We start from the raw sequence: 14097 nt of genomic DNA, 5'->3' as shown, positions 1-14097 counted from the left end.
TCTGACCATCTGGAGCCCTCTCTAAATGGGTTCATGGTTTAGACAGATTCAGGTCCATACGATTCAGGTCCCTGCTAGGTGTGAGGCAACAGAGAATCTGGTTTGTCAGATTTATTTGTTAGTCCATTTTTTAGTTCAAATCAATTTAAAATTTCATGCCCTTTGGGAAGAAAACAGCTCTTTGAAATCTGGACTGGGGAGATTTTCTGTTTGTGTTTACTCTTGATCCATGACTGAAATTGTAGAACTGAAGCTATTTCTCTGTGGCTGTATGTCTCTGTGTCTGTAATTCAGAAATTTCTTCATCTTTGTGTGAGTATGTAACATTTTCCTACCTTTGGATAGTATTAATACATTAGATTATAAAGTCTCTTAATTTAAAGGACCTCTGTTCTGATTGGCATATCTAAATAAACAATTGCTTATATAAATTGAATATAACTAAAATTTCCTAAAATACAAAAATTGAATGTGGATGCATCTAGAGACTGTCATACAGAGTGAAGTAAGTCAGAAAGAGAAAAACAAGTATCGTATATTAACTCATATATGTGGAACCTAGAAAAATGGTACAGATTAACCGGTTTGCAGGGCAGAAATAGAGACACAGATCCAGAGAACAAACGTATGGACACCAAGGGGGGAAAGTGGCAGTGGGGTGGTGGTGGTGGCGGTGGTGGGATGCATTGGGAGATTGGGATTGACATGTATACACTGATGTGTATGAAATGGATGACTAATAAGAAAATAAATTAAAAAAAAAATTCAACTACTAGTATTTTAAATGTGCTAGATTTTAGAATACTTTAATAGTTCAAATTTACATAATTTATGTAAATCTTTGACAACGACGATTAGTATAATATTTTGGGTTTAGTGACAACTAGGTCCTCTCTGATTCATCAGTGTTAAGTATAATACAAGCATACATTTTTTAAGCCTCTTGGGTATATTTTTCTTAAATTTGTACAGGTTTATGATCAAATGAGCTAGAATTACTCCTACTGAAGGTCTAAGATTATGAAAAAAAGTCAATTTATGTTTAAGCAAATCGAGTCACTGTTCTGACAAACCTGTATTTTCCACAGTAATGAGATTTTGTAGTACGTCCCCTTGAAGAGCATTTCCAAAATCTTTAGATAGCTGAAGTCTCTGGACTGATATTATGAGATAATTTATAGAAATTCAATGGATGCCTAGAAAATGTCTAAGAAAGGATATTAAAACATTGATTACTAAGCATAATTTGAGTTTATATACTTTTGCTTCTTATTTATATATTCTACAAAGAGGCTATATCTTTGGGTTTGTAAATGAATATGTTCATTTCTGCCATGACGTGAAACTATAGAAAGGAATTGCATGGCTGAATAAAGCTGGGTTGAATGTATTCATGAGTTCTACTAAAATGACAGAAATTTACAATGATCAACCCCCTAGTTTTCTCCATGAAATACAGGTGAGTGCTTAAAAGTTATAATTAATTTACGTAAATGAGACTCTACATGAATGAGTCTCTACTAGGAGTCTGAAGATAATGAGACATTTTTAAAATTAGGGGCAAAAAAGGGAATGTTTCTGTCCTGAAGTAAAATGACTTGTTCCAGAATGGAGAAGAGGAAGAATGGTGAAGAAAAAAACCTGAATGAATATAGAAAGCTGTAAGTTTGTGGAAAGAGAATCTGAAAAGTTACACATATCTGTGTTAAAACTTTGCAAAATCTGCCTCAGTTTTGATGGGTTTACTTGTAAGATTGTCAAAAAGAGATTGTGGGTCCTTTAAAATGAAATATTACATTGAAGCAAACCTAGAATTTATTTGCTCTCTGTGAAAATGAGAAAGTTTTTTTGTAGTATTGGTCTGCTCCTAATAAGAGGTTACTCTGCACCTGTATTAGTTTCCTATGGCTGCTGTAACAAATTACCACAAACTTGATGGCTTAAAACAACACACATTTATTCTCTTACAGTTTTGGAGGCCAGAAGTCTCAAATCAGTTTCTCTGGGTTAAAATCAAGGTGTCAATAAGGCCATGCTCCCTCCAGAGGCCCTGGAGAAGAATCCATTTCCTTGACTTTCCAGCTTCTAGAGCTGTATACCTCGCATTCCTTGGCTAGTGGCTCCTTCCTCCATCTTCAAAGCCAGCAGTGTAGCAACTTGCTCCAGTCCTTACATTATCATCTCATTCTGTAATCAAATCACCTCTTGCCTCTCTAAGGACACTTGTCGTTACATTAAGGGCCCACCTGGCTAATCCACAATACTCTTCACATCAATCTCTTTATCTGGATAGTCCTTTTGGCCATATAAAGTTCACAGGTTCTAGGGATTAGAAACTAAATATCCTTGGGGTCATTATCCAGCCGCCCACCTCACCTTCTACGTAATCTGTCCAAATAGCAGAGATTCGATATCTCACCACAATAATGCTTTGCTATGACTTTATCATGCCCTTGATTATTCTCTTTAAAGTAAAAGAAACAATAGAAGTTCTGCATTTACAATTGTGCTAATGATTTTTTTGTATTTAATTAAATGCTATATTGTCACTTTATTTAAAAAATAACCAAGCTATAATCATTCATGTACTCAGACACCCACGATCTTATCTTAATTCTCAAACCTCCTGGAAATTTTTCAATTTTGCCTTCCAACACTGAATCCAAAATGAAAAGTGAAAGAAACTTCACAACATCTTTTGGACTTAAAACTGTCTGAGAGGGCTTCCCTGGTGGCGCAGTGGTTGAGAATCTGCCTGCCAACGCAGGGGACACGGGTTCGGGCCCTGGTCCGGGAAGGTCCCGCATGCTGTGGAGCGAATGGGCCCGTGAGCCACAGTTGCTGAGCCTGCGCGTCTGGAGCCTGTGCTCCGCAACGGGAGAGGCCGCGATAGTGAGAGGCACGCGCGCTGCGATGAAGAGTGGTCCCCGCTTGCCGCAGCTAGAGAAGGCCCTCGCACAGAAGCGAATATCCAACACAGCCATAAATAAATAAACAAATAAATAAAATTAAAAAAAAAAACAAAAAAAAAAACTGTCTGAGATTTCCCAGAGGCCCCTAGAAAGTAAAAAAGATTTGTTCTTTCACCTTCTAAAAAGAGAGGTGTTAGAAATAATTCGCTTTATTTCCTATGTTAGTATTGATTAGTTGCATAAAAAAAGTCAAATCAAAAGAGGTATTAGCCTTCCCTAGATTAAATGTGAATAGGGAAATATTATTAATATCAATATTTCAGAAGTTTTATGTTGTAAGTGAAGTTCTTGGATATTTGTCAGCACCCTTACTGTCTATTATATGTTTCTAATTATCAGAGTCCTGCTGGCGCCTTCCCTGACGGTGTTAGGTAACAAAATTATAGTGTTTTTGGTCATATTTAAGTAAATTAAAAAAATAGTTGGGCACACCTTTCTTCTTAAATTTTACTAGCAATTTCTAGACCAGTGCTTTTAAAATGAGGAGGCACATCAAACCCTTCTATGGAGTTTTATTAAAATAAAGATGTTTGGGGGCTTCCCTGGTGGCGCAGTGGTTGAGAATCTGCCTGCCAATGCAGGGGACACGGGTTCGAGCCCTGGTCTGGGAAGATCCCACATGCCGCGGAGCAACTAGGCCCGTGAGCCACAACTACTGAGCCTGCACGTCTGGAGCCTGTGCTCTGCAACAAGGGAGGCCGCGATGGTGAGAGGCCCGCGCACCGCGATGAAGAGTGGCCCCCACTTGCCGCAACTAGAGAAAGCCCTCGCACAGAAACGAAGACCCAACACAGCCATAAATAAATAAATAAATAAATAAAAATTAAAAAAAAAAAGATGTTTAAAATCTACTCTAGACTTCATTGAAGACAGGCTTAATCATTACGTTTACAGATATTTTCCCCATACCTCTTTTTTTTGGATTGGCTTTATTATCCTATTTTGCATGTCACAAAAATTTTCCTCTTCAACTGTACCATTTTCATTATGCACTCCTACCAGACTTTTCACCTGTGAAAATTATCACAAGTCATAAGTGACCCCCAGACATTTAAAGTCTCTGCCATCTCCAGATACATTTTTATTAATTCTGAGGCTACCCTGAAGGCCCTACAATCAGCTACAGGACAGAAATCTTGTCTTCAACAAAGCAGGACGGTCTCAGAACTCTGTGGAAAAGGACAGTAACTCAGGTACTTCAAGAAAAGGCTGTTGAGCACAGGCTTCTGATGTCATCACATAATCCCCTTTGCGACCATGTCAGTGGACAGAGTCAGAATTCCAAGAACACCTTAATTGAGAAGGAAATGGACTCATCACACGGCTCTCACACTGTCCAATGGAACAAGGCCTAGGTATACAAAGTCTGAAGACCTGTACTATAAAATCAGTCCTTTGATCCTAATCTGTCTGGCCTCCAAATAAAACACAAGTGGAAGTTCTTGAGAGTGAATTGTTGAGAATGTTTTCCTAGAAACCCAAGACACCTTGACACCTCTATATTGACGAGTTTGGCTTCTTTTCCCCAGGGGAGACCATTAAACCCTTTCTGTGTCGAGACCACCCATTTCTCAGGACACAGGAGAGGAGGAGGCTCAACAACAGGGAGCAGGGCTGGGCTCGCGTCCCTACTGTGGACCCACTTGCCACGTGACCTTGGGAGAGCTGATCGGCATCTCTGGGCCAAAGTGGCCTCAGCTGTAAAATGGAGACCCTAAAAAACAACCCCTGTCCTCTGTGCCCCACTCACCCACTTTCAGTAGAGAACTTTCCTTAGGAAAAGATCGTAGACTGGTAACTGTACACCTCGAGCAGATCTTTGAGATAATTTAGTCCAACCTCCTCATCTTATAGCCATGGAAGCTGACGTGCCCCAAGTAAACTACACTTACGGGAGACCAGAACCCAGTTTCCCCCCATCTTCTTTCACTATTTTGCACTTTTGTGCCATGAAGACTCTCTCTTCCACAGTTCTGTTGGTGAATTCTCCTCATCCTACATCTCAGAACCCAAGTATCTCACAACCGCAGTATCTAACTTGTCTCCCTGCTGCAAATTGGTTTCCTTTAGTAGATTTTGCTTTAACAAACGTTTAGAGAGATTTTCCCCACAGTGATTCGAGAACCCTAAATATCAGAGAAACCAATCTTCCGTGTTCACGAAGAACTGTACAGAAATACTAAATGATACAAAATGAAGTTCCTTAGATTTAAAACCATACCCCTAAAAGAATAAAATAAAATAAATTCATTATCTCAATCTGTTTGAACTGTGGATTGCAGACTGGTACTGGTCAAGGAACTGTCTGTTACTGGCCAACTCCAAAAATGGAAATTGAGAGTCAGCATTTCGGAACATAGCAATCTGGCTTCACCCCAATATTTAAGCGAGTGGGCTCATCCAGTGAATAGGGTCTACACCAGTCCTGGAGGTGTGGTACTCCAGTGATGAGTCAAATGTGAGCTGTATATCAGTCATGCATAATAGGACCTCCTATCAGTTCATAAGGAATTAGAACAAGAAGAACAGATAATACTGGCCCTACACTAAAGGCAGTTTGAGAAGCCCTGTACTATAATACATCATCAAATGAGAAAATTGATCCTTCTGAATACTGTGAGCTGAGAATTAATCTGTGGTGTGAGTAACAAGTTCAAGTCTCTGTAGTGGCCAGACAGTTACTAGAAGTGAGTGAAGTGTTTGAGACATGAAATCCAAAAGAGACAAGTGGCAGACCAGAGGCCTGACCTTAATGGGATAGCATCTCGTATCTCCAGTTCACTGCAACCACATGGACACCCAGACATTTTGATTTCACAAGAGAAGCCAGAAATCCAGATATTCAGGGGAAAAGTCTATGATTTTAAATGTCAGCAGCTTATGAATTTTCTTTTAAGATGCCTGTGTAGGACTGACAAATGCCATCCAGATTAGGTCTGTAAGCTGCCACTTTGCAATTTATGCTTTAGGAAAGAATGTATTAGAGGTTACTAGAAGGTCCCTCTTTTTAAAATTCTAATTTGGGGCCCAAAAGGCCTGTTCTAAAGAGTCATAGCCACATGACTGCAGGACCTGTCAGACTCGGGGACCAGGGGAGCCTGGGCCTTCAAAACGCCTCTCTTCTCAGAGGTTGTCTTCAGTGGGAGGCCAGCCAGGGTCCCAGGCCTCGTGTTCATGCCAACAGCAAAGCGACGCTACTCTCCAAGACCTTTCCAGGCTCGACTCGCGGGCTCGCGTCGTCCCCCACGGGATGCTTTCCCGTGTGCTGACCCGTGTCTGGTGTCTGACCCCGGCCTGCCCTGACGCTGCTTTTGACCACAGACCTGGTTCGGCAGCCACACCCCCTCCAGCCTCTGTCCCTACTCACTCCGGTTTTAGTTTTCCCACTCCCAGCAGGGCACTGGTCGCCACTGGTGTTCTCTCTGCAGGGCTCACGTTAGAATAAATCCTTCTTCACCATCCCCCTTCCCACCTCTTCAAAATGCACAAAAAGCCTAAACTTGGGTGCCTCATGCTTTCCCAGGGGCAGTGGTTCTCACCCTCTGCCTGCCTTCCTCCCCTGCGTGGACGATTCCCGGTCCCGTGTAGGAGGGGATTTGGCAGGGGGCGCAGTTAGACTGATGACGTGCTGGCCGGGGGGTGGGGGGGCATGTCTCCTGTGAAAGCCACAGGCACAGCTGAAGCACGATTCTTACAGGGATGGGGGTATAGCTCTGCCTGATTCTCCCATGTCCAGGTGACTGCAGAAGGTTTGCCAACACGAGGTCAGTAAAGCTCAACCTCCAAACTCGGACATCACACAGAGAGTCTAAAAGAGCTCAGGAGGCCTGGCTCCCTGCAGGTGTCCCAGGGACCACTAGTGCTGACTATGGCATGGACTGTAAGGGGACCCTCTGAGCACAAAGACCTGCTAATCCGATGTGGTTTACCCACCTACTATGACTTCTCTGGCCCTTAATGAATTCCTCTGGTGTGACTTCTGGTGAGGTATCCAGGAGACTATGCTTTGTGCTAAAACAAGCCACGGCCATAAGCCAAAATGAACAGCTTTTCCTAATCAGACGCTGTTTAACCAACATGGCAGGATTTGGGTATCATGACTGATTCCCTGGCACCACCCACCCTGGCGGCATCTCCCTGTTGGCTGAAGGTCACTGGAAGATGAGGAAGCATGCCCTGGACACCAGGAGGCTCCACTTCAGGGACGGGGCGGCACTGCTGGGGCCCTCATGTGACCAGCTGAAGGTGACTCTCCACCTGCAGTCGCGGGGGAGGGGCCTGCTGGCCACTCACATGAGCAGAAGAGCAAGAGGGGGGCTTGGCTGAGGCCAGGAGGCCTTCACGGCTCTTCTAACCAATCGCAGATTTGTGCGGTGGACAGCTTGGCAATGAGGCTTCTGTAAATATTTGGCTGAATGAGCACCAGGTGTCAAGAAGTTTCTTGGATTAAACAAGCACCTACTCCACTGAGCTCTAAACACACCCGACACTGTTCCTCTAGATACTGCTGTGAAGTTGGCAAAGGCTCAGTCAGCGCCAAGCGTTATTAGATGGTACAGGGAAGCAGAGACGGCGAGTCACCAGGCAGAGGGGAGCAGGCAGGGCGAGGACGGCCTGGTTCCCGGATGCAGCCCTGGCTCCCCCCCTGCACGGGAGGCGCTCTCACTCTCGTCCCCCCACGAGCTTCGAGCTGCGGCAGGCCGGGGTTTTCACAGCCAGAGGCCCAAGCATCCAGCAGTCACGTGAGAACCAGGCCCGGCGGCACCTTGGGGAAACCTGTCTGAGCATCTGGTACACGGGGAGGGAGACACAGGCAGCCATCTGTTAAGGGCGTGCCCTGTGCCAGGCTCTGTGTTAAGCCGCGGTGCGGTTTACAGGCACACGGTGACTTCGTCTTTGGGAAAATCCCAAGTTGGAGGAACTCTGATTATCCCCGTTTTACAGGTGAGGAAGCTGCTGCCCACAGGAAACAGATGAATGTCCAAGATCACGTAGCCAGAAAGTGGGGAACTGGGATGGTGAACCCAGGCCCACTGATGCCGCTGTTCAAGCCGGCTGCGCAGCCTCTGATCAGCCCTTTATGACGGGCCAAGAGGCAGCAGAGGGTGGCCCTTCAGCATATGATGAACAGGAGAAAATGCCACATGTTGACACTGCTAGGAGAGCAATTAGATTTATTCTTCACTTGATGTGACAACTTCTTTTTTAACCTAACACAGCACGTAGAGTGTTTATAAGAATTGTGTGTACTTTTGAGTCTATCACTTGGGACAGAATTTATATACTTATACATCTTAAAACATGTATTCAGCCACTGCTAACTCTGTTCCTCTCTCAAATAAATGATCATAGGTTAGGTATTTCATCTGAGAATGAGATTTATAATTGTGTTTACAATGGGATACATTCAAAAATAAGTCCAGTAATATTTAGTAATCACAAGAACTGCTTGAATTGCAGATGGTAGGTTTATATAATATTATTATTTAATTTACCAGTGTCCACAAGAGGGGACAGAAGGGTATCTTCCACAGAGAGTATCACAGCACTAGCTAATAAGCCCTGTCTCAAGTCCTTTTTTTGTAATGAGGCAGGATATAAAGAAATAATATATGTCAGGAACCTGGGAACCATTTTTGACATCTCTCTCTGCCTCACCTTCCCATTCAATCATCACCTTGTTCCACTTCTACATCATTAATATGGCTCCAATAACCCATTTCTCCTGTTCCAGCCCAAGCCATTATCATTCTCAACTTGACCACTGTAGCAGCCCACTTCCTGGCCTCCTTGTTTCTCCCCTCACCCCCTTCCAATCCATTTTCCAGAGTAATCAGCTTCTAAAACTAAATCTGATCATGATACTGTGTTGTTTAAAAATCATCAATGGCTTCCTATTGCCTCTGGGATAAAGTTTGAAATGCTGGGATGCCCTTTCCTGCTTTTCCTTCATTTGACTCCTCCTCATCTACCAGATTTTGGTTTCAACTTAAGTTCCTCTGGAAAACTTTCCCTCATCTCCCAGACTTGGTGAGATTCCCCCGATAGACCCTTACACAGGACTTTCACTTTGCAGGATTTACCTGAAATAAAATAAGTATATGACTAATTATCTGTTTCATGTTCCAAAAGGATATGTGCCGGTCCACCTTATTCACCACTTTATCCTCAGATCCCAGCACAAGGTGAGGAACACAGAACGTATTCAATACATATTCATTGACTTCGTGAATGAATTCACATAAATCTAACCCCAAATCCTGCCTCCTCTGGTAGACAATGAGTACAATTTCCAACTTTAATAAGATGGAGGTAATCAGATCTACCTCACAGGGATGCTGTGAACATGAAACACAATCATGCCAATCGCAGTGCCCAGCACAAAGCAAGCATCTGAGAAACAGTCATCATTACTACCAACAAGACCACCTTGAGTGGAAGAGACAAGGGCACTGTGAGATCCAGGCAGGCCAAATGGCAGGATGCGGGGGCCTTCACAGAACACAGTAACCTTGGTGCACTCACCTGGGCCTCAGACCAACCTGTCCTCCAAGGTCCAGAGACTTGATCAAGCCCGTGAGAGCTGACTAGTCTCACTCAAAGACTGAGGCTCGTAGACAGTGTCCATTATTCACTGACTATGGGAAAAAACCTCTCCAATAGTGTATGATTCCATTTATATGAAATATGTACAATAGGCAAATCCATAGAGACAGAAAGTAGGTCAGTGATAGCCAGGGTCTGGGGAGGGGAAATGAGGAGTGACTGTTAACGAGTATGGGATTTCTTTTCTATGTAACGAAAATATTCTAAAATTAGATACTGGTGAGGGTTACACAACACTGTGAATATCCTAAAATCTACTGAATTGTACTCTTAAAATGGTGAATTTTATGTTATATGCATTATACTGCAATTAACAAAAACCTCTCCAGTGGACCATGAGGCCGGCTCCACCTCCCCTCTAAGCTCTGCCAAGGCCAAATTCATCAATGTTTGCTCAGTGAGCATAGAATCAGAGAGAAGGGGTTATATAGACTTTGAAAGTTGAATGGGGTCAGGTTCTGATGGACTTCATGTCCCTCTCCTGTCAAGAATGCACATTTCTATAGGTCTGGACACATGGTGTGGCAGATGCTGTTAGCTGCCCACTCAATATCCATTCCTCCTCTTCTAGTTTAAGAAAACATAATTTCCTTGTGGGTGGCAAGGGGCCCAACCCTGGGCAGGTTGTGACTAGTCTAGTCCAGCGTTCCCAAACTTTGCTGAAGATAAAAATTATGTGGAGCACTTATTTAAAAAACAAAAGAGAAAAAAATCAAGAGACGTATCGTAGGCTCCCATTCCATACCCAGCAAATCACAATTTCCAAGTTACCTGTAGATTTTTAACAGGCGCCGCCCCCCCCCTCCCACCTCCTGTGACTCTAATCAACATCAGCGAAGTTGAAGGAATGCTGCTGTAAGCCACCGGTGGCAATCATTTCTATGCCCTGCTTTCCTAGCATTTCTTGCACCGAGGTGACCATGTGACCAGTCCTGGTCAATGAGACCTAAATAAAGTCTATCAGGGAGGTTTCTAGGAAAGCTTTTACTTACTAATAAAGGAAGAAAGACACTCGCCCTTCTGCCTTCAGTCCCTTTCTACCTTGAATGCAGCTATGATGGATTCTATGCAGTAGCAACCCAAAAGAAAGGCCAATGGAATTTCAGGAACATCAACTTTACCATTGTGAGCAGCTGATATAATGCCAGCAACGGCCTAACTCCAACTTCATCTTAGATAAGCAAAATAATGGGTTGTTTAACCTTGTAGCCAAGTGTTTATTCCTTGCACCAAATGCATTCCTAATCATATGATAGATATTGCCAATGTTTGCCTCTGTGACACACCCCAGCCTGTCCTCCAATTATAACTGCCTTTCCCCTTCCGGGTGAGGGATCCCTTCCTCAGATATGTTAAGGCAGTGATTAGGGTTAGTCAAAACCTATACAAATGACAGTCATCTATATTTTTAAGAGGACCATGCCCACTTCCTTTCTCTATATATATTTGATTGATCATTTAATTCTCAGAGGACTTATTCCAAGTTCTTGGGGGGCATGTCACAGATATTCTTTGTGACACTGACATTTTATGAGATATCTCATATTTTATGAGATAGACATTTCATTTTCCTGAATAGAATTCTGTCTGAAAAACTGTAACTAGGGTTGGCAAACTTTCTGTAAAGAGCCAGACAGTAAATACTTTATGCTTTGTGGACCATACTTTCTCTGTTGCAACTATGCAACGACTCAACTCTGCTAAAAACAAAAACAAAAAAAGCAGACATAGAGAACAGGTAAATGAAAGGGTGTGACTGCATTCCAATAACATTTTATTTACAAAAACAAGCAGTGCCTGATTACACCCATGGGCTGCTGTTTGCCAACTTCTGAACTAAAAGACAATCTTCATTTTCAATAACTTGAGAAAAAAATTGAATCTACTTGTAAAAATCAAATAGGTTATCACCACATCTGGTCTCTTGCTGTGTTTCTGCCACATAGAAAAATAATGAACTGGGAAAAGGGTATAGTGGCATGCAGAGGACTCACCTTGGGCAATGCCCACTCTAGTTATAAGTCCTCAGAGAACAAGGATGCTGCTACATTTATTGAGCACCTACTGTCTACCTGGGGCTGTGGGAGGCATTTTCACATAAATGTGAATCCACCAAGGTCCAAGATCTCAACCTAAAGTCCTGATATATCTTAAGAATCATAGTCACTCTGAGGTAACCTGGATAAGGGATACAGTTGTAACATGCAAATATCCTGTGACCCAGCCATAAATTAAAGACATTTTACCATCCAGCCTAGATTATAGGCAGAAAGAGGATAATACTTAGGGAAGTGAAATTAATGAGTGATTTATTTTAAAAGATTCCAGTTTCAGTGCTGTCTTAAATATGTATTTTTTCAGCCTAAGGCTTTTAACTCACTTTTGTTTATCTATATAGCAAAACTTACCAGAATATCTGGTTTTCATTTACTAATAATATTAATATTTGTGAAGGATTATTTCTGCTTTTTTTTTTTTTTTTTAAATAGAGGCCATTTTACTTCATTTTTTTTTTTTTTTTAATTTTATAGCTACTTTATTTATTTATTTATTTATTTTTGGCTGTGTTGGGTCTTCGGTTCGTGCGAGGGCTTTCTCTAGTTGCGGCAAGTGGGGGCCACTCTTCATCGCGGTGCGGGGACCGCTCTTCATCGCGGTGCGCGGGCCTTTCACTATCGCGGCCCCTCCCGTTGCGGGGCACAGGCTCCAGACGCGCAGGCTCAGTAGTTGTGGCTCACGGGCCCAGCTGGTCCGTGGCATGTGGGATCTTCCCAGACCAGGGCTCGAACCCGCGTCCCCTGCATTAGCAGGCAGATTCTCAACCACTGCGCCACCAGGGAAGCCTGCTTTTCATATGAAGGTTTTTCACTTGTGTCCAATGCATGTACAGGTTTTTTCTTTAAAATTTGGCTTAATCAAAACCTGCCCTCAATTTGATGATGTGAGAATAGTCCAAAGGTTAGAGAACTGTGTTCATTTTAAAGCTGAGATACCTATTAGAACTTCAAGAAAACAGGAGAGTGCTCTTGATTTCCTCATTCACCACAAAGAAGCTGTTACAACCAACTGTGTCTCAGCTGGTTTACAACTATCACTGAATGACAGAGGCAAAATCCAAAGAGGCCCAGCCCCTGGCGGCTGTATTTTCAGCCTACGGCAAGTTGTATTTTCCAAAATGGTCACAGTAGTGAACTTCTAGAACTCTGCCATTCCCCAACAAAAGTCAGAGTTTCCTTTCCTCCCTTTCCCTTGAACCCCTACAGGATTCCTGACTGCTTCAACAAAGAAAATGCAGCAGAAGTGATGTTGCATGACTTCCAAAGCTGGATCACAAAAGGGACCCTCTACCACCTGGCCCTCTCTCACTCTTAGGATACTTGCCCTTGAAAGCAGCCACCATGCTGTGAGGAAGCCCAAACTAACCTACATGGAGAGATGAAGTGGAGAAGATCTGAAGCCCCGAGCAACAGCCAGCATCGACCATAAGAAATGCGAGTGAATGAGTCCTCAATGGATTCTAACTCCGCATCTTTGAGCCACCCCAGCTAATACACAGTGGAGCATGGGTGAGCCCTTTTGAGCCCTGCCTAAAGTGCAGATTCATAAGCAAAATAAACGTCGTTATTATTTTAACTCACTATGTTTTAAGCTTAGTAACTGGAACACAGATTTAGGATTGGATGCACATATAAACGAATTTCGCCTAAAACAAAATAAACCTTATGTTTTGCTCTCCACTTTGATTCCCAAATGCAAAGAGAAATAAAAAATATACATACATCTTCCGATAGTGACGTCCTGCTGCAGGGCGCTTATATACAGCTGCAGGGTCAGCTGGGGGGCTGAGCCCAGGAAAGCCTGGATCACTGATGCCCGGCTGAACGCAGATCGGTGGGTGAATAGCTTGCCTTCTGCCTGGCCCACTTCCTTCTCAATTTCCTCTGAGAGGCCATTTTTTGGCATCTGTCGCTTCTTGGTGATGCTGACATAAGGCTCTTCGATGTGGCTTGACTGACAATAGATGCAGAAGACTTCAAAACACCTGGAAACAAACCAGCAAGTCATGATAATCAGAGGCAGACAGGATTCTGTCTTTTCTCAGTTACCCTGCTTTCACTTAGCCTGATTCTCAAAGCCTTGACTTGGTTACTCTGAACTGTAGCCCCTCCTCTAAAATCATCCTCTCCAAGGACCAGTTCTGAGCATGCAGTCCTCTTGAGGTCCTCCACCAGGCCAACTGGCCTGAGTGTGAACCAAATTCAGAGGTGACACCGAAGGCCACTGAGGCAAGAAAACCAAGTAGAGAATGGAATGGGAAGTGGTTCAGGCTCCAGAGCCACAGAAAAACATTCCATTTCCCTTCCTGACACATATTAGCTGTGCAGCCCTGGACAGGTCATTTAACCCAAGCCCTTTCCCTCAATTATAAAGCAGAGATAAAACCTACTTTGCCGTGCTGTTATGGAGATAATACAGTATATGGGTATGTGTGTATGCATGTATATATACACACACACAC

General features: G+C 43.2%; 1 protein-coding gene across 1 annotated transcript in view; it reads right to left on the bottom strand.

Annotated features, from left to right (window-relative positions):
* The window catches only part of XK (X-linked Kx blood group antigen, Kell and VPS13A binding protein), a 60604-nt gene that overhangs the window by 31466 nt on the left and 15041 nt on the right, over positions 1-14097 (bottom strand). The window contains exon 2 of the mRNA XM_007184054.2: positions 13358-13620. Coding sequence (XP_007184116.2) covers positions 13358-13620 — 263 coding nt within the window. The remainder of the gene's footprint in view (positions 1-13357; positions 13621-14097) is intronic.

Source organism: Balaenoptera acutorostrata, chromosome X (assembly GCF_949987535.1).
Source record: "Balaenoptera acutorostrata chromosome X, mBalAcu1.1, whole genome shotgun sequence".
Taxonomy (NCBI): domain Eukaryota; kingdom Metazoa; phylum Chordata; class Mammalia; order Artiodactyla; family Balaenopteridae; genus Balaenoptera; species Balaenoptera acutorostrata.
This window is presented reverse-complemented; position numbering and strand designations above follow the sequence as displayed.